General features: G+C 44.5%; 1 protein-coding gene across 1 annotated transcript; it reads left to right on the forward strand.

Moving 5' to 3' along the window:
• The first annotated feature begins 113 nt into the window (after positions 1 to 113).
• tmem218 (transmembrane protein 218) lies at positions 114 to 21,472 on the forward strand. Its single transcript, XM_067971060.1, has 4 exons — positions 114 to 536; positions 2,586 to 2,706; positions 4,300 to 4,405; positions 19,530 to 21,472. The coding sequence occupies exons 1-4, from the start codon at positions 530 to 532 to the stop codon at positions 19,662 to 19,664; spliced, it is 369 nt and encodes a 122-aa protein (XP_067827161.1). The 5' UTR covers positions 114 to 529; the 3' UTR covers positions 19,665 to 21,472.
• The last annotated feature ends 6,288 nt before the right edge of the window (positions 21,473 to 27,760 follow it).

Below are 27,760 nucleotides of genomic sequence, written 5' to 3' on the forward strand. Positions count from 1 at the left end.
GGGCTTCCTAACCTGTCAGTATCGGCGGTTCCTATTGGTCGCTGTGCAGTCTCGCCCAATGACAGCGGCGGATGCTGTGGGTTGCGGCTGTGCGTTGCTAGGGCCGAAGCCACAGGTCTGTGATTTTGTTTCATACGGGGAAAGGAGAGCGGCCGCGGTCTGGGACAGGAGGGGGCTGTAGCACGGCAGTGTCCGGCCCCCCGCCTCAAATCGAGCGTTAGGCACGGTGCTTTGAGAGGGTCCAGGCCAGGCCCACCCATCATTATCATGATTATTAATATTAATATTGTTGTTGGTCTCTCCAGGCCGGAAGCTTCACATGTGGTGTTTTCTGTCCCCTTTTGGACAGGGGTACGGGAGGAGGTGAATAGACTGGCGTTGCATCTCCTGCACTTGCACGGGAAGGTGCCAGAAAAGCAGATTGAGGGGTGGTGGTGGTGGTGGGTTGTCCCAGAGGGAACGGACCCTTTGGAAAGCAGGGTGGTGAAGATGCATTTGGTGGTGGAATCAAGTTGGAGAAGCTCGGAGAATGGAAGGTGAGGACAAGGGGGTCCTTGTTTTGGGGTGAGAGCAGAAACACGCAGAAATGGGACGGATCTGGTCTAGGGTGCTGTCCACCGCGGCACAGGGCAAAAGGACATTTGAGAAACTCTGGTGTGGAAGTTGGCATTATCAGAACAGATTCAACAGAGAGAGAAAAACTGGGGGAAAGAAATGGAGTCCTTACAGGAAGCAGGGTGGGAAGAAGTATAATCCAGGTAGTTGTGGGAGTCAGTGGGCATGTAATAGATATCTGTACAAAGCCAACCCCTGAGATAGACAGGGAAGTCCAGAAAGGGAAGAGTCTGAAATGGACCATGTAAAGGTAAGGGACGGATGGAAATTAGAAGCATAGTTAATTAATGAAATCTTCTAGATCAGTACAAGAGCAAGAAGCAGCACTGACACAGTCATTAGTCATGGAAAAAGAGCTTGGAATGGGTCCTAAATAGGATTGGACAAATAATATTAACCATATTCTACAAAAAGACAGGCATAGTGAGGATCCATGCAGGCTCCCATAGCAACACCTTTTACCTAGAGGACGTGAGTGGAGTGAAATGAAAAGATTTTTAAGGCGAGAACAAGCTCGGCCAGGTGTTGGTGGGTTGTGGTGGATGGGGACAGGTTGGGCCCCTATTCAAGTAAGAGGTGGAGGTATGCAGACTGTCCTGATGAGGGATGGAGTAGTAGAGAGACTGGGAGGTGAAATTCAATTTTGGCAGGAGCACAAAATGGGCAGCAGCGGATCAACTGCTCGTTCTACAATCCCACAAGAAATGAAAATCAGGTGAGGTGTATAACGGGCAACCAATTCACTACCGCTTGTTTTGCACGGCTGCCAAAGTTGAATTCTACCACCTGTATGACTATAAGGAGACGGTTGGGGCTGGATAAACAGAATTTGTTCAAGTGGCGGAGGATATCAGAAAAATGATAGATGTAGGTAGGTAGGATCTGAACAAGGGGCAAAAATAGTTAAAATTCAAATGTTATTGTCTTGACAATTTGAAAATCCTTGAAGAGGATCATGTCTGGCAAATCCTTTTCCTTTGTTTACAGACACATGCAATTAGAAATTATTTCAAAATGCTTCATTCTGTCACTTGCATGTGATGTCACTATTGCAAACAATACACAGTTCGTCTTTCCCTTTGATAGAACGAGTTTTACAAACAGTTATTTTGAAGACTACTTAAATCCCTCGGATGTCCTTCAACCAGTTTTGGGGGCATGTCCTTATCTCATGCTTTATCTCTTGACCTGTTCAATAGCAATGGTTGAATGGAATTTTTTTGCTGTTGATATTTTGACCAAATGTGCAAAGAAATAGGGGACTGATTCAAGTGTGATGCATTCTTTATTGTATTGAAAAGCTCACTGAAATAGTATTTTATATAAAAGTCTACATGAAACATTAATTTCTAGAGAGTGCTGTCAATATTCAGCTAACATATAGTGCCTCTTCAGGGCATTTTCTTTATTTTTGGCACCTTGTATGTGTCGAGCTAGATCATAAGTTCTTTCAAAATAGCAATTTCCCATATCAAACATTCTTCTCTGTTTAAAAAAAAGTTTGCATATCCAACCAAGTAGTTTTCGGGTTATAAATACTTGCCTTAGATTTTTTTTTGGCAAGGAAGGAGATTTATTTTCTACGAAAGCTTTGTAACCAAGTTCCTTCCTGTTAGGGTGATGAGGCAATATTGTCAGCAGATTTCCCTTCAGAGCAAACTTGCACCATCAGGGAGAAACACGGAGTGGAGTCCAGGCAGTCCTTTCGCCTCAGGAAGATCAGAGGGTGAGGAGGCATTCCTGGTTAGTCAAGCACACTACTCGGTAGCCTGCTCGAGGTTGTCTGGTGCATGGCATAAAGAAACTTGAGGAAAAGGGAGAAAGAAAAATTAATTAAAAGCATGATAGGAGAAGAAATATAAGAAAGCCACTGAAAAGATTCATACTATTGAAGATGATGGTGAGGCTGTGTTCTAATCATTTATCTATTGATGTTTTCTGGAGCTAACCATGTTTTACTCTACTTACAGTAACCTCCACAATGCCTGCTGTCATGATGGGGGTAGGGGCAGGGGTTTTTATCCTTGCTGTCATATGGGTTTTGTCATTGCTGTTATGTATGCTGTTTTCTCGATCAGGAGGCGTGACCAGGTAAGGCACTTACGTACTGCTTAAGACTTCTATTTAATTGTAACATTGAGCGCATTTGGGATTCTCTCTCTGCTTTGGGATTATTATTTTGGAGTTCAGCTTTAGATGAAACTAATTGCATCAAACTTAGCCCAACTTCAGGTTTTCTCCATTGATGTACCTGCCTGAAACAATTTATTTGTCCAAAGCTGAGACCATGATCCAAATGCTCATTTTTAGACTGAGCTGGTTTAATTCTAAAGTCTGTTTTATACTGAGGCCTTATTAATTTTTAACAGTGTGGAAGTTGTCCCTTAAAATAACTATAAATGCATAGCGGAGGTGACTTCTTATTGGTAATCTGATTTGAAAAATGCCCTAAACCAGTGGTTATCAAACTTTCTCACAATAGATCCACTATTTCAATTTTTTTCTTTCTTCTGCTTCTTTGCTTCTATTTTTCTCCTCTTTCTTTTCCTTACCTTATGTTTCTTTCTGCCTCTATCCACTTCTCTCTCACTCATGATTGTTTCTCTCCTTCTCATTTGACTTTCATTGGAGTCAGGACTGCTGCATAGTTAGCACACAGAAAGCGGGAGTGAATGAGTCAAGCCATGGAACAAGGAGCACAGAGAACTGGAGAGAATGGGTCAGGCCACGGAACGACGAACACAAAGGGAGGGATTGGGTCAGGCCATTGTTGTCCAATAGAAGTTGCTGACTAGCCACAGGTGTGGCTACAGCGACACCGTTTTAGCCGCTTGCACTAATTTTAGTAGAGAACGCCTTAATACACTCACACAGTAAATGTAAATATAGTTCACATCTGTATATTTACTTAACCAAAATCTACCACTATGCAGTAACCAAAAAGTAAAGCACTTACAGTGGTCAAAAAACACACACATTCTGCTTTTTTTCTTACCATTTGACCAACAAACACACAAAAACGTTAAAATAGACATGTATTTACCATGTGAATGAGTGTTGAAATCACATGTCCAAGGACGGTGTTTATTACTCATTTTTTATTTACAAATCAGAAATGCAATTAGCCACATCCAGATTTCTAATTAGCCACATGTGGCTATTGGTTAATGTATTGGATGACACTAGGTCAGACCATTAAACACGGAACACAGAGAGCGGGAGTGGGATTGAGCTGCTTAGAAAGGAGCACAGAGAGAGCAGAATGGCACGGGTCAGGGCTGCGGAAAGAACACGTGCAGCAGGACTGGGGTTGGGCCGCTTTACAAGGAGCACGCAGAGTGGGAGAGAGCGAGTCAAGGTAATGGAAGGAGCACAGGGAGCAGACTGTAAGAGCTTCAGAAAGGGCAAAAATGAGCAAAAGAAAATTAAACGTGCATGACTCTGAGGTGGGGAGAAGCTTGGTCTGATTGCCACAAACTGCAATAAGTTAGCAGGAACCAGTGCAACATCAGTGTAGTGCCAGTTTTGTTTGAGTTAAATTTATCTTCAGCTCATTGATTTTGGTTCTCTCAGCTCCTCGCTGTGCCGCATAGTTGACAACCAGTACAATAAAGGGTATGCTGCAGTATCCACTGTTATGTACTACAGATTCAATAGGAATATCTTGTGTGTTATTTTATGTAGCTGGCTTTCGATTATATTGGTTTTCCTCCTTGCATTGGTGATCACCATGATCCTCATCTTCTTTCCTCGAGCCAAGGAAACACCTGAGTCAGTGACTGAAGATGCGGTAAGAACGGTGCTTGTATCTGTTGCTTTATATTACCTTTCATAACCTGTCCCTGAGCTTTTATTAAAAACAATGAACCATGCAGGCAGCAGAACCTTATCAAGCCTCAGGCATTCCCATTTTTCACATATGCAGTGCACAACATATTGATTTCAGTGAAAGATGAAGTACTGTACCTGCAGCATAAATCCAGGCAAAACTCCCAAAAGAACAAATCAAAGGTTTTAAACTAAAAGCAAACTAAACCCCAGCAGTAAAATGATTCCCTTCACTATATCACTCCCTCGCTCAATCCATTTAATTACAGTGAGTGCTTCTGGGCTCCTATGTATTCCTCTGGTTGGAGCATCAAGGCTCACTTATTGAGGTCACTTGAGTTGCTATGACCTCTAGTCTTTGATTTATAAATTATGTCAGCACACCAGAGCCCCAGATTTGGATCAGAATTTTATTGTAAACTGATCTTTTTTTCCCCGTGTCTTCTTGAACTTCCTTGATGTTTTCTTTTTTTAAAAATTGAGAAACCTAGGTCAAAGCCTACACTGCGGCATAAAGTCAAAAAAGTAGGAGAGAAGAAGAGGCAAATTAAGAAGTGGTGGTTAGGTGATGCCACACTTGGTATTTAAAAGCATTTAGATTGTAGGAAGAAGGAAAGATGGTGAAAACTATGAAGTTCTAGAGTTTGTAGTTCTGGATAGGAATGAGTGAAGGAGATGATGCCATAAATTTGTAAAGGGTAAGTCATGTCTAACAAACCTAGTTTAATTTTTTGAGGAGGTAACAAACATGGTAGATAAGGGAGTGTCTATGAATGTTATTTATATGGACTTCTAGAAGATAAGGTTCGACACAAGAGACTGTTATCAAAAATGAGAGCGCAAGGAATTGAAGGCAACCTTTGGCTTGGATAGGGAATTGGTTAGGAGGTAGGAGGCAGAGAGTATGGATAATAGGTATCTACTCAAATTGGCAGGATGTGACTAGTGGTGTCCCCCAGGGATCGGTACTGGGGCCTCAGCTTTTCACTATATTTATAAATTACTTGCTTGAAGGAATAGAGGGCCGTATATCTAAGTTTGCTGACAACATGGCACAGTAAATAGTGTAAATGGGAGCAGAAAGTTGCAAAGTGACATTGATAGATTAAGCGAATGGATAAAACTGTGGCAGATGGAGTTCAATGTGGGAAATTGTGAGGTCATCCACTTTGGACCTAAGAACGATAGATCAATGTATTTTTTAAATGGCGAGAAGCTAGGGACAGTGGATGAGCAGAGAGATTTAGGGGATCCAAATACAGAAATCACTAAAAGCTAGTGGACAGGTACAAATAATAGTTAGGAAGCCTAATGGAATGTTGGCCTTTATCTCAAGGGGGCTGGAATACAAAAGGGTGGAAGTTATATTAAAGCTGTACAGAGCTCTGGTTAGACCCCATCTGGAGTACTGCGTTCAGTTCTGGGCACCGCATTTCAGGAAGGCTATATTGGCCTTGGTACAGCGCAGATTCACCAGAATGATACTGGGGCTAAAAGGGTTAAATTATGAGGGTAAGTTGCATAGGCTAGGCTTGTATTCCCTTGAGTGTAGAAGATTAAGGGGCAATCTAATTGAGGTGTTTAAGATGATTAAAAGATTTGATAGGGTAGATAGAGAGAAACTATTTCCTCTGGTGGGGGAGTCCAGAACAAGGGGGCATAACCTTAAAATTAGAGCTAGGCCGTTCAGGGGTGATGTCAGGAAGCACTTCTTCACACAAAGGGTTGTGCAAATCTGTAACTCTACCGCAAAAAGCTGTTGAGGATGGGGGTCAATTGAAAATTTCAAAACTGAGATTGATAGATTTTTGTTAGGCAAGGGTATTAAGGGTTAGAGAACCAAGGCAGATAGATGGAGTTAAGATACAGATCAGCCATGATCTAATTGAACAGTGGAACAGGCTTGAGGGGCTGAATGGCCTACTCCTGTTCCTATGTAGAAGAATTGACAAAGTAAGGAGATACAAGGAAGGTTATGTAAGGCAGAGGTTGAAGACTAGTAGTGAAAGGAAGGCTCGCCTATCTAATGAGAAACTTTCCTTTTATCCCGACTTGGGAGTGCAAGAGAGGTACCATAAGAATTACCCACATAGGGGAGCATTATCTGAATATTGGATGGACTTGGGATTTATGGAGCAATGGTTTTCAAACTTTTCTCTGTGGGGCACATCCTAAATACATTGACATTCCCAGGGAACCCTCACACCCCCTCACCACTCCAGTCCTAACTTCCAAAAGACAGTATCAGCTACCCAAGAGAAAAATAGTGCAATAATTGCAGAGAACAGCTTCAATAAGTGCTGTATACAGTAACAGAAAAACGTGGCAGTTATTCAACAAAAAAGAACTGAAATCTGCTGACCTACAGACATAAGTCTGATGACGTTGGAATCCCATTAAGGGACCCTAGTTTCAAAACAGGATTATAAATAATTATCAGCTGTTGAGGGGAAACTACGTACTTGGCAAGAAAGAGGATCCAATCAGGTGCCATCTGAGGTCAAAGTAGAGAAGAATATCAACAGTGAAAAAGACTAAGGATGGAGCAATCAAAGGTAGATGGAGTATAATGTGGGGAAATGTGAAATTATCCACTTTAGTAGGAAGAATAGAAAAGCGGAACATTTTTTAAAAGGTGAGAGACTAAGAAATGTTGGTAGTCAGTGGGATTTGGGTGTCCTTGTACATGAATCACAGAAAGTTAACATGCAGGTACAGCAAGCAATTGGGAAGGCAAATGGTATGTTAGGCTTTATTGCAAAGGGGTATAAGAGTAAGGAGGTCCTGCTGCAATTATATAGGGCGCTGGTGAGACCACACCTGGAGTACTGTGTACAGTTTTGGTCTCCTTACCTAAAGAAAGATATACTTGCCTTAGAGGGGGTGCAACAAAGGTTCATTAGATTGATTCCTGGGATGAGAGGGTTGTCTTATGAGGAGAGATTGAGTGGAATAAGCCTATATTTTCTGGAGTTTAGAACAATGAGAGGTGATCTCATATTGAAATGTATAAAATTATTAGAGGACTTGGCAGGGTAGATGCTGAGAGGCTGTTTCCCCCGATTGTAGAGTATAGAACTAGGGGACATAGTCTCAAGATAAGGGGTCGGCCATTTAGGACCGAGATGAGGAAAAATTTCTTCACTCAGATGGTTGTGAATCTTTGGAATTCTCTACCCCAGAGGGCTGTGGATGCTCAGTCGTTGAGTATATTCAAGATTGAGATCAATGGATATTTCGACACTAAGGGAATTGAGGGATATGGGGATAGGACAGGAAAGTGGAGTTGAGGTTGAAGATTAGCCATTATCTTATTGAATGGCGGAGCAGGCTCAAGGGGCTGTATGGCCTACTCCTGCTCCTATTTCTTATGTTCTTAGTTCTTATGTAAGAGGTTCCCATTGGCGGATGGGTCAAGAACCAGAGGACATAGGTTTAAGGTGATTGGCAAAAGAAGCAAAGGTGACATGAGGAAAAACTTTTTTACACAGCGAGTGGTTAGGATCTGGAATGCACTGCCCGAGGGGGTGGTGGAGGCAGATTCAATCATGGCCTTCAAAAGGGAACTGGATAAGTACTTGAAAGTAAAAAAAACTTGCAGGGCAGGGGAGTGGGACTAGCTGGATTGCTCTTGCATAGAACTGGTGCAGACTCGATGGGCCAAATGGCCTCCTTCCATGCTGTAACCTTTCTGTGATTCTAGGTGGTAGCTTTTGGTTGTAATTGTGAAAGATAGGAAGAAACTGCATCTTCAAAGAATTGAAAGAATCAAGATTTTCATTACCCCAATGAAGAACTTGCAGGAGATCAAGATGTAATGATTTAACTATTGCATTAGGAGAGGAACGAATTTCTGTGCCCTGAGGGAGTGTGATTTGAAATAAGTTGACTACTGGAGTAAAATCAACAGCAAAAGACTGGGTTGGAAAATGAGTGGCGGAGCTCATTGATGTGAAGAAGGAACTGAGTGACAGAGAGCCCGGAGGAACCCTTAGGTTGATGAAGAGTCAGAGGAATGAGTCATTAACTGTACCACAGGTATAGAGGTTTTTTTTGAGAGGAAACTAGATAGCTTAGGCAGAAGACCTTTAGAAATACTCAATGCTGGACAATGTCAGAAATCCTTGGCGATGTCTAAGGTGATGACAAAGGAATTGCCAAAGTATTTGAGAGCAGAGTTCAAGAGGCATGTAACACAGGCAGAATGTCACCAATGGAATGGTTGTACTGAAAACCATTCTGGATCATGTTTGAGTAGCTTTATTGCAGTAATAATGTTATATTCAGCATCGCGAAGCATGAGCTGCAAACAAACAAAACCAGTTGCCCAGGGAGATAGGAATTTCCCTCCATCTGTTGGCTCTATATATATATAATATATATATATATATATATATATATATATATATAGAGAGAGAGAGAGAGAGAGAGAGAGAGATGTATGTATATGTCCCATTTATGTTGCAGAACTGCTTGAAGCAGAATTCAAAGCACTAGTGTCAACTGAGAAACCAGTTGAGAAACAGCAGTGCCTTTGCTTTCAAAACACGAGTGTGACTTCAACTTTTCTGGCCATTCTGTAGTCAGTGCTTCCAACGGCATCTGTTTACACTCACTGCCAGCAGTATTGTTGCCCCTGGAGGAGGCTTAGAAAACCACCTTCTGATGTGGTTCTCAGTGTTGATGGTCTCGACACTGTAATATAAAGACGTATAAGAGCATCTGGGACTGGCTGCATCCGTCTTTTTGGAAGTGGATGTGCATGCTTGCTTGGCATATTGAAAGTTCCTCTTCGGTGTTTGTGTCGATCAGTAAAGGCGAAGAGTTAGGTATGGGATGCCGTACAAAAATAAACAAGATCTTAAAAAAAATAAAAGCCCAGAAAACTGGGAATAATTTAGCCTGACTAATGTAATTCACTAACTGACTGCAACACCACCTCCAGCTGATCAGATGTGAGATTTTACAAACCTGACATTAAAACAGAACTGTGTTGCATTGAGCCTCAGCTAACTTCCACCTATGATCAAATAATAGCAGTATCATGGTACCAATTAGCAGGGCACAGGGCAAGACCTCTGCTCGTGAGCCAATGAGCTATTAATATTACATGGCCCAAGCTCTGTGTACTGCTAACAGTACCAGGCCCCACTAATTGGCTCATTAAAGAATGAGGTGTGTTAAACGAGCGACCGTCTAGTCCACAGGAGATTTGTTCTGTCGCTGAGGTGGAGTTTATTCTTCCTCGACATCTTCGAAGTGTATCAAGCCCCTGTATTGCTGCACTAGAGCACGCAGCCAGACCCTCCTGCAGGGGCAATGATTAGCATTTGTTAGCATTCTTTCTCTGCCTCTCTCTCTCTCTGCCTGTTCTGCCCTCAAATCGAATTAATATTTTAGACAGCACATAAAGTTGCAGATTTGCATGCTAACATTACTTATAAATTTCAATTAAAGTGTTCTTTAAAATGGGATTGCAAGTGCAGCACTAATTCTCTTTGGGTGAGTCACATGTAAATTTTTATGCAGATCAGCGCTTGTCAGCTCAATCCTGTAAAGGTGCATGATCAAAATGGCACAGATATTAGGACATGGATGATTCCGTGTAAAATTCAGTCCAATTCAGGTAAGTATTTTTTTGTATTTGTGCCAAATTACAGCATGAAAATGGCGAGGCTGCTGGGGTGAATTCACTGCTGCTTTATAGAATAGAATCATAGAAAGGTTACAGCATGGAAGGAGGCCATTCGGCCCATCGAGTCCGTGCCGGCTCTATGCAAGAGCAATCCAGCTAGTCCCACTCCCCTGCCCTATTCCCGTAGCCCTGCAAATTTTTTCCTTTCAAGTACTTATCCAGTTCCCTTTTGAAAGCCATGATTGAATCTGCCTCCACCATCCGCTCTGGCAGTGCATTCCAGATCCTAACCACTCGCTATGTGAAAAAGTTTTTCCTCATATCACCTTTGGTTCTTTTGCCAATCACCTTAAATCTATGTCCTCTGGTTCTTGACCCTCCCACCAATGGGAACAGTTTCTCTCTATTTATTCAGTCCAGAGCCTTCATGATTTTGAATACCACTATCAAATCTCCTTGCAACCTTCTCTGTTCCATGGAGAACAACCTCAGCTTCTCCAGTCTATCCACGTAACTAAAGTCCCTCATCCTTGGAATCATTCTAGTAAATCTCTTGTTTTTTTTTATTCGTTCACGGGATGTGGGCGTCGCTGGCAAGGCCGGCATTTATTGCCCATCCCTAATTGCCCTTGAGAAGGTGGTGGTGAGCCGCCTTCTTGAACCGCTGCAGTCCGTGTGGTGACGGTTCTCCCACAGTGCTGTTAGGAAGGGAGTTCCAGGATTTTGACCCAGCGACAATGAAGGAACGGCGATATATTTCCAAGTCGGGATGGTGTGTGACTTGGAGGGGAACGTGCAGGTGGTGTTGTTCCCATGCGCCTGCTGCCCTTGTCCTTCTAGGTGGTAGAGGTCGCGGGTTTGGGAGGTGCTGTCGAAGAAGCCTTGGCGAGTTGCTGCAGTGCATCCTGTGGATGGTGCACACTGCAGCCACAGTGCGCCGGTGGTGAAGGGAGTGAATGTTTAGGGTGGTGGATGGGGTGCCAATCAAGCGGGCTGCTTTATCTTGGATGGTGTCGAGCTTCTTGAGTGTTGTTGGAGCTGCACTCATCCAGGCAAGTGGAGAGTATTCCATCACACTCCTGACTTGTGCCTTGTAGATGGTGGAAAGGCTTTGGGGAGTCAGGAGGTGAGTCACTCGCCGCAGAATACCCAGCCTCTGACCTGCTCTCGTAGCCACAGTATTTATATGGCTGGTCCAGTTAAGTTTCTGGTCAATGGTGACCCCCAGGATGTTGATGGTGGGGGATTCGGCGATGGTAATGCCGTTGAATGTCAAGGGGAGGTGGTTAGACTCTCTCTTGTTGGAGATGGTCATTGCCTGGCACTTATCTGGCGCGAATGTTACTTGCCACTTATCAGCCCAAGCCTGGATGTTGTCCAGGTCTTGCTGCATGCGGGCTCGGACTGCTTCATTATCTGAGGGATTGCGAATAGAACTGAACACTGTGCAGTCATCAGCGAACATCCCCATTTCTGACCTTATGATGGAGGGAAGGTCATTTATGAAGCAGCTGAAGATGGTTGGGCCTAGGACACTGCCCTGAGGAACTCCTGCAGCAATGCCCTGGGGCTGAGATGCTTGGCCTCCAACAACCACTACCATCTTCCTTTGTGCTAGGTATGACTCCAGCCACTGGAGAGTTTTCCCCCTGATTCCCATTGACTTCAATTTTACTAGGGCTCCTTGGTGCCACACTCGGTCAAATGCTGCCTTGATGTCAAGGGCAGTCACTCTCACCTCACCTCTGGAATTCAGCTCTTTTGTCCATGTTTGGACCAAGGCTGTAATGAGGTCTGGAGCCGAGTGGTCCTGGCGGAACCCAAACTGAGCATCGGTGAGCAGGTTATTGGTGAGTAAGTGCCGCTTGATAGCACTGTCGACGACACCTTCCATCACTTTGCTGATGATTGAGAGTAGACTGATGGGGCGGTAATTGGCCGGATTGGATTTGTCCTGCTTTTTGTGGACAGGACATACCTGGGCAATTTTCCACATTGTCGGGTGGATGCCAGTGTTGTAGCTGTACTGGAACAGCTTGGCTAGAGGCGCAGCTAGTTCTGGAGCACAAGGCTTCAGCACTACAGCTGGGATGTTGTCGGGGCCCATAGCCTTTGCTGTATCCAGTGCACTCAGCCATTTCTTGATATCACGTGGAGTGAATCGAATTGGCCGAAGACTGGCTTCCGTGATGGTGGGGATATCGGGAGGAGGCTGAGATGGATTATCCACTCGGCACTTCTGGCTGAAGATGGTTGCAAACGCTTCAGCCTTGTCTTTTGCACTCACGTGCTGGACTCCGCCATCATTGAGAATGGGGATGTTTGCAGAGCCTCCTCCTCCCGTTAGTTGTTTAATTGTCCACCACCATTCATGACTGGATGTGGCAGGACTGCAGAGCTTTGATCTGATCCGTTGGTTGTGGAATCGCTTAGCTCTGTCTATAGCATGTTGCTTCCGCTGTTTAGCATGCATGTAGTCCTGAGTTGTAGCTTCACCAGGTTGGCACCTCATTTTTAGGTACGCCTGGTGCTGCTCCTGGCATGCTCTTCTACACTCCTCATTGAACCAGGGTTGATCCCCTGGCTTGTTGGTAATGGTAGAGTGAGGAATATGCCGGGCCATGAGGCTACAGATTGTGCTGGAATACAATTCTGCTGCTGCTGATGGCCCACAGCGCCTCATGGATGCCCAGTTTTGAGCTGCTAGATCTGTTCTGAATCTATCCCATTTAGCACGGTGGTAGTGCCACACAACACGTTGGATGGTGTCCTCAGTGCGAAGACGGGATTTCATCTCCACGAGGACTGTGCGGTGGTCACTCCTACCAATACTGTCATGGACAGATGCATTTGCGACAGGTAGATTGGTGAGGACGAGGTCAAGTAAGTTTTTCCCTCGTGTTGGTTCGCTCACCACCTGCCGCAGGCCCAGTCTAGCAGCTATGTCCTTCAGGACTCGGCCAGCTCGGTCAGTAGTGGTGCTACCGAGCCACTTCTTGGTGATGGACATTGAAGTCCCCCACCCAGAGTACATTTTGTGCCCTTGCTACCCTCAGTGCTTCCTCCAAGTGGTGTTCAACATGGAGGAGGACTGATTCATCAGCTGAGGGAGGACGGTAGGTGGTAATCAGCAGGAGGTTTCTTTGCCTATGTTTGACCTGATGCCATGAGATTTCATGGGGTCCAGAGTCAATGTTGAGGACTCCCAGGGCCACTCCCTCCTGACTGTATACCACTGTACCGCCACCTCTGGTGGGTCTGTCCTGCCGGTGGGACAGGACATACCCAGGGATGGTGATGGAAGAGTCTGGGACGTTGGCTGAAAGATATGATTCTGTGAGTATGGCTATGTCAGGCTGTTGCTTGACTAGTCTGTGGGACAGCTCTCCCAATTTTGGCACAAGTCCCCAGATGTTAGTCAGGAGGACCTTGCAGGGTCGACTGGGCTTGGTGTTTTGCCGTTGTCGTGTCCGGTGCCTCGTGGTCCGATGCCGGGTGGTCCGTCCGGTTTTATTCTTATTATGACTTTTCGTAGCGAGATTTTACAACTGAGTGGCTTGCTGGGCCATTTCAGAGGGCAATTAAGAATCAACCACATTGCTGTGGGTCTGGAGTCACATTTTGGCCAGACCGGGTAAGGGCGGCAGGCTTCCTACCCTAAAGGACATTAGTGAACCAGATGGGTTTTTACGACAATCCGGTAGTTTCATGGCCATCATTACTGATACTAGTATTTTAATTCCAGATTTTTATTTAATTAATTGAATTTAATTAATTAATTGAATTTAAATTCACCAGCTGCCGTGGCGGGATTTGAACTCATGACTCTGGATTTTAGTCCAGGCCTCTGGATTACTAGCCCAGTAACATAACCACTATGCTACCGTACCCGCACTCTCCATGGGGCCTTCACGTCTTTCCTAATGTGCAGTGCCCAGAACTGGACACAGTACTCCAGTTGTGGCCGAATCAGTGTTTTATAAAGGTTCATCATGACTTTCTTGCTTTTGTACTCTGTGCCTCTATTTTATAAAGCCCAGGATCCCGTACGTTTTTTTAACCGCTTTCTCAACTTGCCCTACCAGCTTCAACGATTTGTGCACATATACCCCCAAATCTCTCAGTTCTGGAACCCCTTTTAAAATTGTGCCCTTTAGTTTATATTGCCTCTCCTCATTCTTTCTACCGAAATGTATCACCTCACATTTTTCTGCGTTAAATTTCATCTGCCACGTGTCCATCCATGCCACCAACCTGTCTATATCCTCTTGAAGTCTATCACTATCCTCCTCACTGTTCACTGCACTTCCAAGTTTTGTGTCATCTGCAAATTTGGAAATTGTGCCCTGTACACCCAAGTGCAAGTCATTAATATACATCAGGAAAAGCAGTGGTCCTAGTACCGACCCCTGGGGAACACCACTGTGCACCTCCCTCCAGTCCGAAAAACAACCGTTCACCACTACTCTCTGTTTCTTGTTACTTAGCCAATTCTGTATCCATGCTGCTACAGCCCCTTTTATTCCATGGGCTTCAGTCTTGATGACAAGCCTATTATGCGGCACTTTATCAAACGCCTTTTGAATGTCCATATACACCATATCAACTGCATCGCCCTCATCTACCCTCTCTGTTACCTCATCAAAAAACCCTATCAAGTTAGTTAAACACGATTTGCCTTGAACAAATACGCGCTGGCTTTCCCTAATCAATCCACACTTGTCCAAATGACTGCTAATTACGACCCTGATTATCGTTTCTAAAAGTTTCCCCACCACTGAGGTTAAACTGACTGGCCTGTAGTTGCTGGGTTTATCCGTACGCCCTTTTTTGAACAAGGGTGTAACATTTACAATTATATTTACAAAGTCCTCTGGCACCACCCCCATATCTAAGGATGTTTGAAAGATTACGGTCAGTACCTCTGCAACTTCCACCCTTCCCTCAGCAACCTAGGATGCATCCCATCCGGACCGGGTGACTTATCTACTTTAAGTACAGCTAGCCTTTTCAGTACTTTCTCTTTATCAATTTTTAGCCCATCCAGTATCTCAACGACATCTTCCTTTACTGAAACTCTGGCAGCATCTTCCTTGGCAAAGTACTCATTTAGTACCTCGGCCATGCCCTCTGCCTCCATGAGTAGATCTCCTTTTTGGTCCCTAATTGGCCCCACCCCATCTCTTACTAACCGTTTACTGTTTACATGTCTATAGAAGACTTCTGGATTCCCTTTTATGTTGGCTGTCAGTCTATTCTCATACTCTCTCTTTGCCCCTCTTATTTCCTTTTTTACTTCCCCTCTGAACTTTCTATATTCAGCCTGGTTCTTACTTGTGTTATCAACCTAACATCTGTCATACACCCCTTCTTTCTGCTTCATCTTACACTCTATCTCTTTTGTTATCCAGCGAGCTTAGGCTTTAGTTGCCCTACCTTTCTCCCTCGTGGGAATGTACCTAGATTGTACCTGAACCACTTCCTCCTTAAAGGCTGCCCATTGTTCAGTTACAGTTTTGCCTGCCAATCTTTGATTCCAATTTACCCGGACCAGATCTGTTCTCATCCCAATGAAATTGGCTCTCCTCCAATTGAGTATTTTTACTATAGCGTGGTCCATGTCCTTTTCCATAGCTATTTATGGTACTATGATCGCTGTTCCCTAAATGTCCCCCACTGACACTTGCTCCACTTGGCACGCCTCATTCCCCAAAACCAAATCCAGCAATGCCTCCTTCCTTGTTGGGCTGGAAACGTCAAGAAAGTTCTCCTGAACACACTTCAAAAATTCCTCCCCCTCTTTGCCCCTTATATTATTAATATCCCAGTCTATATTAGGATAATTGAAGTCCCCTTGTCACGATATGTTTGAACGTAGAAGGCTCATGAGCCCATTTGATCTCATTTTACCAGAATATAGACGCCTCTTATCTTTCCATTTTATTGAATGCAGTGTCCTGGTCTCAACTATCCATCCAGACAACCTGTTCCAGCTGTTGATCACCCGCTATGTTATTTACAGGTTCTGTTAGTGCTACTTTGCACAACAGGGTTTATGGCCTGTGCTCCTCTCTTTCCCTGTTTTTTCTATTCTTTTGAGGGGGAATTTCTTTTTCATAAATCTGGGGTTTTATATTTTTTTCTTTATCCTGTTTGTGAGTCTTCTCCCCTGCTCTCCTGAGGGTGGAGACTCCACCGAGGATGTAGATTGTGATTAGCTCAACCAGACCTTAGTTTAATGCCAAATTCAAAAGACAGTCCTCAATGGTTCACTACATTCTCATGTCCCTACAGATCCCTACAAGCCTGTGGTGCTGTTACACACAGGAGAGCAGTCATCTGCAGATGCTTCTTTGTTCCGCTGTTGACTGCCCTCCCAAGTACAAACAACTGGATCTGTAGGTCTCCAACATTGTTAGCCAATGAAAATATGGGTCTACCATCGCATTAAGGTCCCTCTACCAGCAGATTAAATATGGGAAGCAAGTCCTGTGCAATTGCATCCTGGGCTTCTATTACTAAGAGGAGCCCAGCACGCTTACGGAGACTCGAATGCCTCATATATGTAAAAGGGTGAGTGCGGCCCGCCAACAACCCAAAAGAAGAACAAAAGAATCCAGTAAGGCTAAAGCCAATATCAAATAGTTTGGTTGGGGTTTGAACACACACTGTACATGTTCAGGAGCAGCTTTAAGCTTGCAACCAACCAAACTACCGTCACTGAAGTCAATGCAGTTTGTGAAGTTATCATTGTTCAAAATAGCAATCGCAAGTTTAAAAAAAACATATTTAACTTTTAAACCCTGAGATAATGTTCTATTTTCTGGGATTTATTTAATGCGTTTGTACCAAGTTCCTCTCTGCTTTCTTAACATAGTTGTTTTTTACCTGTATAAAAGGTACATCTCTGGGTTGAAAAAAAAGCCACACGCAGGAATTCAGTACAAGTCCTTTAAGTTTTTTTAAATTTAAAAATATACTTTATTTCATAGAATTTAAAGATATATACAATACAATGTAAATATCACAATTCCAAACCAGTACAATTCAAACCAATACATTACAGATCGTACACAAAGCGATCTCAATATTACAATTTAAACACAGTATTTCTTCTGATTCGTGGTGCACAATACAAGGTGGGGCGGCCTTATATGATGGTCTTTCCCCACAAGGCCTTTGCGTAGGCTACATCTCGCTTCAGTGCGTCCTGCAGCACATACTCCTGGACCTTGGAGTGTGCCAGTCGGCAACGCTCGGTCGTGGACAGCTCCTTCAGCTGGAACACCAGCAGGTTTTGGGCGGACCAAAGGGCTTCCTTTCACCGAGTTGAAGGTCTTCCAGCCGCAGATGATATCTGTCTCGGTGTGTGTCCTGGGGAATGGCCTGTAGAGCACAGCGTCCTGTGTTACTGAACTGTTGGGGATGAATCGGAACAGATACCAACGCATCTCTCTCGAGCTTTAAGTGTTTGGACAGGAACAGTATCCATCAGAAAATATACACCCCACCCCACACCTAGACTATTTCAGTATTGCTTAGGTTTGATGGACACTTAGGAAGTTCTGGTTGTTTAAAACTTACTTGAGCTGTTTGTGGACAGAGTGAAGATTAAGCTGTCGTGTCTAGACTTGGCCGTTAATTTTGTTACGTATCAGATATTGATATGAGAATATCACTTAAGGTGCCACCTCCTCTTGTCCTTACTGCTGCTGATTTACATAACAGTGGTTCCACTAATTAGAGTGGGGTATTTGGGATAGCTGTTTCCACAGGTGAATGAAGTCTCAGAAAATGTGAAAAGGAATTTTTTCTCCTCCTCTGCTGAGGGCATGCATGCTGGGGTACTGTTCCACAGGCAACACTTGCCCTCTGATTCCAAATACGAATGGCCGTTCTTCATATGAGGCTACACAGTTAGAGTTAGCCAGCTGTTTGATGGTGGAGAGCATCACAGGTGAACAGGATCCTTTCCTCACTTGACAGACACACACACACACACACACACACACAACTGGCATCGCTGTATAGTAATCAGAAACCTGGATGATTTGCCTGTCCCTAGCTCGGTGCTGAGGTGAATTGTGCCCCCCTCCCCAGTGCTGCCCCGGTGGTAAGCTGGGTCAACACAATAGACCCCCATGTGTGTAGGACGTAGGTTCAGAGCTGATGATTCGCTGCACGCCAAGCTGCTGATCTGCGCCATAACGTGGGAGGGATGGAGTACATCCCGACAGTGAGCAAAGGAACATCAGAGCGAAAGTCAGCCTGGGATCCTTCCTCATGTACCTTTCGACAGCTGGTTACAGAATGGCATTGGCAGAAGGCTGGGAGCTTGCCACGTGCTTTGCCCAGCGAATGGTGCCGCCACAGGGACGGATTGTGTGCTGGTATTTTCAGCCAGGCAACAGCGCGGAGCACGCAGGACCTACCAATGCCTTGTGTTTCATTGCCCCATTGCAGGGCGTCAGTCTTGCGCGCAGGGTGGCTGCGTTTAACAAACTGAAACTGTAGATTTGTCCATCCCACTTATTTCCGGTCAAAGTCACTTGTTTTTTTCTGGAAAAAAAGTGAAATGTAATCTCTTTGTGTGAGAGCCACTTTGTTTTCAGTATCTATTTAAAAAAAAAACTCTATTCAATTCAAGGGGTTCGTAATCTGTTTTTCTGAAAAGTCTCTGTTTACAATAGTCCGACCTTGGAAATAGTACATTGTACAAAAACAGCACCAGAAACATTCCATAATTTTGGCATATTGTCAGGAGAAGTTTCATTCAGTGTTATTCCGGTATATTACTGTGGGGCGTTGCAGTATCCTAACTAAATGACCCAAGTTATTTTTATTTTTGTTTTTCTCCCTTTCTCTCCCTAAACCCCAAGTGCACTCTTCCCAGGGTACAATTACCACAAGCACCAACTTCTCACTGGATGTTCACTGTCAAGTAGGGGGTCACCAGATAGCAATCAGGAATGGGAGCCCTGTCTTTCTCCCCACCCTTAGCCCAGAGACATTGAGGAACAGCCAAATGATCAAACCTGGGGCTTTCTGGTCTGCGTACCTCAGGACCAAACCGCATCATGCACTTACTCCTCGAGTCCTCGGTGAACTAAACCCATATTTATATTGGGGGGAATGATGTTGCCGCATTTACGGACTGGCTGATTATGTTGAGCACCGTTGGATGTTATAATGAAATGTCAATATGTGATTTCCCTACCAGGGTCAGTTCCCAATCTACGTTGTGCTGATAGAGGGAGACACTTAGCTGCAACTGAGAGTTCCCCCCCACAAAGAGAAGGGGAGAGAGAAGTCACCCAAGGCTGATCTCAAGCTAAACTGCTTTGTTTTAAATATGGAAGCAGATTGCCTGCTCTCTCCCTCAGAGAGAGAAAAGTGGTGGAGAGGTTGGTGTAAAGGTCTGATCCATACCCGTCTTTTCTTTCTCTTGCAGATTATCGACAGTTTCTTTGTTGGCCGCTATTGTCTGCTGTGTATCCTGATTGTGGCATTCCTGACAGGCTTGATTCTACTCTTTCCCTATTATATACTGGAGTATATACATGCCAAACCCCTTCGAAAATACTGAGAAGCAATGTGGGTTTTAAAGCAGCATTGTACTTGCTGTAACTTTTAAAGTTTATTTTTGCAAAAACTGTGGCGAGGATATTGCAATATCTGTTGAGGTACGGCAGACCTGTAGTAATCATTATGAGTTGGACTTTCCTCTGTTTAAAGGAAAAGTCCCAATAAATTGTCCATTTTGTTTTTCTGCCATTTCCCAGGGATCTGGTGGTTCAGAAGAATTTTCCTTGAACTGAACAACATTTTAGTGAGAAAAAGGCTGGCGCTGAGGTCAAGCAGTAATAGAGAGAAAATAACTAACAAAGAATCGTAGAAATTATAGCACAGAATGAGGCCATTCGACCCATCGCCCCATGCCAATGAGTGTCTTTGGGTAATGGTACAGCCTCAAATCTGTTTTGGCCAGCTTTGTCCCTGTTTTCCTTCCTTCCTCTGAAGGCATGGAGTGTGCGAGTCTCAATTGTCCTTTCATACCAAGTGGCCATTCTTCATGTGTGACTGGACAATGAATATCGATATGCTGTTCAGTCGTGGATGGGCGTCACAGCTGAGTCTGATCCTACTTTCACCCCGGTACCCGTCCGCATTTTCTAGCAGGGGACACTGGATAGCGACCAGGTACTGTAATTCTGGCTGATTTTCCCTCTAGCCCAGGGATGATGAGCATGGAGGAACTGTGCCAGACCAGAATCCATCCCTGCTCTGTGCTGAGTTAGCCGATCTCAACTATGGTGAATGTGTGAGAACGCTAAAGTTGGCCTCAGCCTCGCTGGCCCGGGAAGGGGAAAATCAGCCAGGGTGTCTGCTTAAGGTGGCTGTCCAATGACTCCTGCTGGACAATGTGCAGATATAGGATTAGGGTCGACTGAGATTCTTCCCCACCCACGTGGTTCAGTAATCTAAAGATATTCACGTGAAGTGCAGCCACTTTCCAACACCCAACAGTCTGTGGTTATACCCGAGAGAAGGGGAGAATACTGGAGAAATGAGAAGCATCCTTTGTTTAAATGTGAAGGATTCCTTCACTGTAGATTCATGGAACATCCCAGTTCCAAATATCCAGGTCAAATAGGATATGTTATTGCTTATAAATAATCAGAATCTGCGAGGAGCCACATACAAACTATGCTGTCTCATCTCACGTGCTAACAGTCGTTTTCTGGCCCTCGGGTGCCAGTATCATTACTGCCTGGGATGGCAGGCACTGCTGCCAGACCCATGACACCTGCAGCCGGATCCTTAGGGTAAGTAGAAGCAGACTGTTTTGCAGGGGGCATAGATTAAATGTAAGAAATTTAGGACAGAGATTTACAGAGGGTTGGGTGGAATATACGGCTGGAGTTAGTGGTTGAAGCAGAGACCATGGTAACATTTAGGTTAGATAGGTGGCTGAAGAAAAGGGGGATAAAGGGATATGGGAAAAGGACGGGTACATGGGATCAGAATGACTCGTGTGGACTGGGGGGGCCAAGCAGCCTGTTCCCGTGTTGTAATTCCTAAGTAACTTTTTTCCCCTCCCTCTCTATACCCTTTCTGTGGAGAGACAATACAGTTCTACCTGGTGCCACTCCCCAATGACCAAGACCCGTGTGAGGAATCATGGGCTGAGTACACTTACGGCTGCTTCTGCACCAGTGAGCGACACTATGGGACCATCCAGATGCTGCCTTTTCCATATTTTGTGCTTATATTATGAAACAAATTATTTATTTAACACAAGACATTTTGTACATTGAGAATTTTTTCAGATTTTGAAAACTGATTTTTATATTTTGGAGCTAATTTTTTGAATAAATTTTTTTCTCTGGTAAATATGCAGCTTTATATATGTTTTGATTTTAAAAATTATCAGTGAGTGTTGGAGAATGCAGGAAAGGCTATACATTGTAAGGTCTTTGAATTAAAGAAAGATATTTGCAGAGCTACGGGGATAGGGCGGGGGAGTGGGACTAGCTGGATTGCTCTTGCATAGAACCGGTGTGGACTCGATGGGCCAAATGGCCTCCTTCCTTGCTGTAACCTTTCCATGTTTCTGTAACTTCCAAATTTGAGCCTGAAACCCATGACTTATTATTTTTAGTTGTAGATTAGCAAAAAACGCTAGTTTTTGTAGCCCCCTTTTCCGTTAGTGTGTTAAGTTGTACTTTTGATTTCAGATCCTGACACTTGGTGACGCTGCAATGCCGCCTGCTGGCAGAATTTAAGAACTGTACCTGTTTCGTATAGTACAGCTTGTAGCTGAAAACTGAAAGGATACAAACAAGATTTAGAATAAAAGTCTCAAAAATAAGTGGAACATACAAGAAAAGATGAAGAAAGTGAAGGAAATCTATCTAGCTACAATAGTCTTGCATATAATGTGCCATCAGACACTTTCTGTAACACCTCTGTATAATGGTTCTATGTCACTTTTAATCATAAGCAAATTTATTCTAGCCATGACAGATTTATTCTGCCACATCTGATTGGGTATTCTTCCCATACGATTGATTCCCAGCCCTGACTTTGCAGCAGCGCAGAGTTAAAACAAACAAAAAAAAACAATTGAACAGATCCAAGCAAGGTGGAAATGCCCGTGGTGTCCTTTATTATAGGCCTTGGCCCTCACTCAGGTCTTCCAGCAAAGCATACATGCTGTGATATCCCCTGTCTATATCACACTTTTTAAATTTTCCTCCCTCCTATTCTGTAAGTGCTGACTGGAAGCATGGGTAAATGGAGCTGAAGTACAGGTCAGCCATGATCTAATTGAATGGCGGAATCGAGGGGCTGAATGGCCTCCTGTTCCTATGAGTGGCGCTTTGGCTCATTTTGTATCTTTTTTTATTCATTCATGGGATGTGGGCGTCGCTGGCGAGGCCAGCATTTATTGCCCATCCCTAATTGCCCTCGAGAAGGTGGTGGTGAGCCACCTTCTTGAACCGCTGCAGTCCGTGTGGTGAAGGTTCTCCCACAGTGCTGTTAGGTAGGCAGTTCCAGGATTTTGACCCAGCGACGATGAAGGAACGGCGATATAGTTCCAAGTCGGGATGGTGTGTGACATGGAGGGGAACGTGCAGGTGGTGGTGTTCCCATGTGCCTGCTGCCCTTGTCCTTCTAGGTGGTAGAGGTCGCGGGTTTGGGAGGTGCTGTCGAAGAAGCCTTGACGAGTTGCCGCAGTGCATCCTGTGGATGGTACACATTGCAGCCACGGTGCACTGGTGGTGAAGGGAGTGACTGTTTAGGTTGCTGGATGGGGTGCCAATCAAGCGGGCTGCTTTGACCTGGATGGTGTTGAGTTTCTTAAGTATTGCTGGAGCTGCACTCGCCATGATCTCATTAAATGGCGGAGCAGGCTCGAGGGGCCGAATGGCCCACTCCTGCTCCAATTTCTTATGGTCTTATGGTCATCCAGGCAAGTGGAGAGTATTCCATCACACTCCTGACTTGTGCCTTGTAGATGATGGAAAGGCTTTGGGGAGTCAGAAGGTGAGTCCCTCGCCGCAGAATACCCAGCCTCTGACCTGCTCTTGTAGGCACAGTATTTATATGGCTGGTCCAGTTAAGTTTCTGGTCAATGATGACCCCTACGATGGCGATGGTAATGCCGTTGAATGTCAAGGGGAGGTGGTTAGACTCTCTCGTGTTGGAGGTGGTCATTGCCTGGCACTTGTCTGGCGCGAATGTTTCTTGCCACTTGTCAGCCCAAGCCTGGATGTTGTCCAGGTCTTGCTGCATGCGGGCACGGATTGCTTCATTAACTGAGGGCTTGCTTCTGAGTCAGAAAGCTGCGACTCTAGGATTTGAGCACATAATCTAGGCTGATGCTCCAGGTCAACTGAGGGAATATGGCATTGTTGGAGATGCTGTCCTTCAGATGAGACATTAAACTGACATCCCATCTGCCTGGGCATCAAGGATCCTATGACACTATTTGAAGAAGAGCAGGGAGTTCTCCTGGTACCCTGACCAAAATTGCTCCCCACAACCAAAACCAGATTAACTGGTCGTTGATCTCGTTGCTATTTGTATTATCTTGCTGTGTGCAAAATGGCTGCTGCACCAGGTTGGCCTACATAACAGCAGTCACTGCATTTCAAGGTTAGTTGTTGCATGTGATCTGTTGAAACATTTCTGAGAGGCTATTCAGCCCACCATATCTGTGCCACTCTTTGCTAGGGCAATCCAAAACTAATCCCCCTGCCCTGCTGTCACCCTATGTCCCCGTATCTTGCTCTGCCTCAAATATTTATACACTTTCCTCTTAAAAGATGCAATAGTCTCTGCCTCAACTAGTACCTGTGGCAAAGCTTTCTGTGCTCCAACTTTCTGCGCAGAAAGAAATTTCTTCTAACCTCTATCCTCACTCTCTTAGTGACAGTTTTAAATTAATAACCCCTCGATATTGATTCTCCGACCAGAGGAAATAGTCTTTCCCGATTCACCCTATCAAACCTTTCGTAATTAAAAAAAAGAACTCTATCAAATCTCTGAGCCTTCACTGCTCCACTGGAAATAAATGTGATAAGGTGTTATATAATTGCTTTGCTGGCAGATTACCAGCAGGCTACATAATCGTGGAGTAACTCGGAGCGAAATCCGATCCAGTCCTCATCAGACAATCGCACACGGACTTTCCAGTCGGGATTGCCGGATATTGATCAGTATTGAAACCACGGTCCTTGATTTAGGTGTGCTGAAGCTAACTCTCGCACTCCAACTCCTGTCTATGCTGAGAGCAACTAACTCAGCACAATCCGGGGATTAAACCTGGAAGGTTGCCACTCCGTACAGTTTAGTGCCACGTTGGTTGTTAATTTTACTTACTGGGCTATTAGAAGAAGCTCCTCCTGCCACCTCTTAGCCTTTTTCTATAGTGAATACAGTAGCTGTGATGCTACAAGTCTTTGCACCTAGGTGTCAGTCGTGGCTCAGGAAGTGCTGCACTGTCAGAGGTGCCGTCTTTCGGATGAGATGTTAAACCGAGGCCCCACCTGCTCTCGGGTGGACATAAAAGCTCCCACGGCACTATTAAAAGAAGAGCAGGGGGAGTTCTCCCTGCTGCTCTGGCCAATATTTATCCCTCAACCAACATCACTAAAAAGCAGATTATCTGGTCATTATCACATTGCTATTTGTGGGACCTTGCTGTGCTTAAATTGGCTGCTGCATTTGCTACATTACAACAGCGACTACACTTCAAAAGTACTTCATTGGCTGTAAAGCGCTTTGGGACATCCTGTGGTCGTGAAAGGCGCTAGTATTTATTTCTGGGAAAATTTCAGGTTGTTTGGGAAGAAGGCTTTATGAATTCCTTGTGCCGAACAAGGGCTGTGTTGTGTAATTGAAATTTTTGAGCGGGTTGTGATGGTGCGTAGATGCGATTACTTGCTCTTTCCAGCTAATTATTAACTTCTGTAAACCACTCACTCATCAAGGAACACTAATTACCTCTTTTTTTTCCATCTCAGGGCTCTTTCTGCAGTTTAATTGGCGTCCATTACACTAATTGTGTTAAAGCTCTGTAACTTCGAAGCAAATAAACTCCGTAGTCTGTTGTGGAAATAAAATACAAATTTTATTTTAAATCTCATTATATTTATAAAGATTCCTATTTTTACCACAGCTGCATATCAAGCATTTGTTTATTAAGTTGCTACATAGCTTTGTCATATTTAATTGGTAAAATGGATGCTAATTTAAGTTTGTTTATTGTCCCTCTTTTTAGGTCGCCTGTATATCGTCCTTCAACTGGGGGTGGGCAGGTAGCCATTTCCCAGGGTCGCCCCTCCCCTTTATGGTCCATCTCAGTGGGAGGTACCTGAGACCAGCTCTGATTCACTGGCCATTTATCTACTGGTACTGGTTTAATCCGTCCTTTTAGAAACCAACATCTGAGAGCCAGGTCCTAGTGCTTACACTGTTACATCTGGCTTCCTTTTCCCAGCAGCAGACTTGTAGGTAAAGTGCCACCATGAAGAAGGCCTGGATAGAGGTGGCTGAGGAAGTGAGCAGCATCAGCGTTATGCCAAGGTCGTGAAGGCAACGCAAGAAACGTTTCAATGACCTGACCAGGTCGGGAAAGGTCAGCACATGTCCATCTTTACCCATCTCCTGCAATGCTTCTCCTCCCACTCCCTCTTGTCCTTCCTACACCATTCACACCCCTCCTCACCCCTGCATCACTTTCCTGAGCACCAATTGGATCAGTTCAATGCACCACCTCTCACCCTGACTCCTTGCACATGCTCACCTCCCGCTTCCTCCTTTCACCATTGCCAATACCTCAACCTGCACCCACTCTCGTCAGACCTCCTCAATTAGCACTGTAGCCATTTTCTTCAAAAGCATGCCATCACCACTCCTTTTACATTTGCCTGATTCTCACTTCCACTGTATGGACTACATCCAGAGAAAGCACACATCCTTGCCAGCCACTCATAGGATTGTCCTACCCTGATTTGCAGAGAAGAGAGCACAGAATGCCAGGGAGAGGGCCAGGACCGGTGGAGCACCACCAGACATTGTGGAAGCAACCCTGGCAGAGGAGGAGGCACTGGAGATAAGCAACACCTCCAGCATCTTGAGCATCGGTAATGGCGAGGTTGGCGGACCACCAGAGCAGGATGGAGCCCTCCTCCACAGCCTCTGTTCTCATATCCGTCCCACTTGCCCATCGTTTCAATCTGCACAAACCTACATTGGTTTGCAGTTCCCCAACACACAAATTTCAGAATCCTTATCTTTTTCCACAGCTCACTTCTTACCTCTGTGACCTCTTCTCCTAATGCTCTGTACAGAGCCATTCGTCCCTCTAACTCTGGCCTCCTGTGCACCCCCATTCCCTCCTTTCCATCATTGGTGGCAGAGCTTTAGCTGTCTCACCTCTACTCCCTGGAAGTCCCTCCCGAAACCCTCCACCCAATGTCCTCATTCCCAGCTTTTAAGAGCTGTCTCAAAACTCACCTATTCAACTCTGCCCTTGGCAGGTTTACTAACTCCCCACTTATGCTCACTGTCCATTTTCACTCTTCTCTGAAGTATTTTGGGGCAATTTTCTGGGAAAAAGGCACAACATAAATGAAAATTTGATGTTATAATTTAGATAAATTTGAACTAAAGGAAAAGAATATTGAATGTTGCCATTTGAAATGGCAGAAATTTCTTCAATCAAAAATAGCAAAATAGTTCACTTGTAAGGAGCGTTCCAAGCCATCCTGTCTCTTTTTGCCAGTTTATATGCTTCTGGCAAGTGTCTGCAGTTATTAGCAGCAAGATAGTCAAAAGACATTCTGGTGAGTTCTGGATTTAGCTGGGGAGTAACAAAATGCTAGTCTCCACTCTCTCAGATTTGTTCCAAATCATGTTTTCTTTAATTGGGGATGTTAGATATTTCATAAGCTGCTTAGAGTGCAGGGATTGCTTTTGTGTTGCTGTGAAGTTTTCAGTGATACAGTTTTTGTTCTGATTTATTGTATCATAATGGGAATCACCTTTCATTAGAACTGCCACTGCTCCTTTGTAAAGCCTTAAGGCAGGTCTCCCAGATTGTTTAGTAGAGCAACTTGTGAAATATGATACTGCTGAAAGTGTTTTACGTTTGCCTAGGATGTGTGTTATCAATGATCTAATTCTACTCATCCCTCACTTCTCCCATTCCGCCATCAGAGGCCGATCTTTCAGTCACTACACCCTTGATCTTTGGAACTCTCCACCTCCCCCACCCAAGCCAGTTTGCTTTGCTCCCTATCTCCGTTCCTTCAAAAGAATTTAAAACTTTTCTCTTCGACTATGTGGTCACCCCATCCCAATCTGTCCAGGCTCCTGCTTGGCATTGTTATATCCTCTTGCTATGCGGCATTCCTCCAATAGCTGCCACGTTTCCTACATTACAACAGTGACTACTCTTCAAAAATATTTAATTGGCTGCAAAGCAATTTGGGACGTCCTGAGGTCGTGAAAGGCGCTATATAAATGCAAATCTCTTTTCTTTTATTAATGCATGTTGCAGTTATGGTTGTTGCAATCTGTTCAAAAAAACCTCTCATTTAGAATTGTTAGGTGATCTAGCTGGAACGTAAGAATGATTTTTCAGGAAGGGTGAGTACAGCGGTGACACTG

This window comes from Heptranchias perlo, chromosome 33 (genome assembly GCF_035084215.1).
Source record: "Heptranchias perlo isolate sHepPer1 chromosome 33, sHepPer1.hap1, whole genome shotgun sequence".
Classification (NCBI taxonomy): domain Eukaryota; kingdom Metazoa; phylum Chordata; class Chondrichthyes; order Hexanchiformes; family Hexanchidae; genus Heptranchias; species Heptranchias perlo.

Bases quoted from the DNA above. Each gene is read 5' to 3' on its own strand.
- tmem218 (XM_067971060.1), top strand. The intron at 2,707-4,299 runs GTAAGGCACTTA...TATTTTATGTAG, and splicing joins CGATCAGGAGGCGTGACCAG to CTGGCTTTCGATTATATTGG. The intron at 4,406-19,529 runs GTAAGAACGGTG...TTTCTCTTGCAG, and splicing joins AGTCAGTGACTGAAGATGCG to ATTATCGACAGTTTCTTTGT.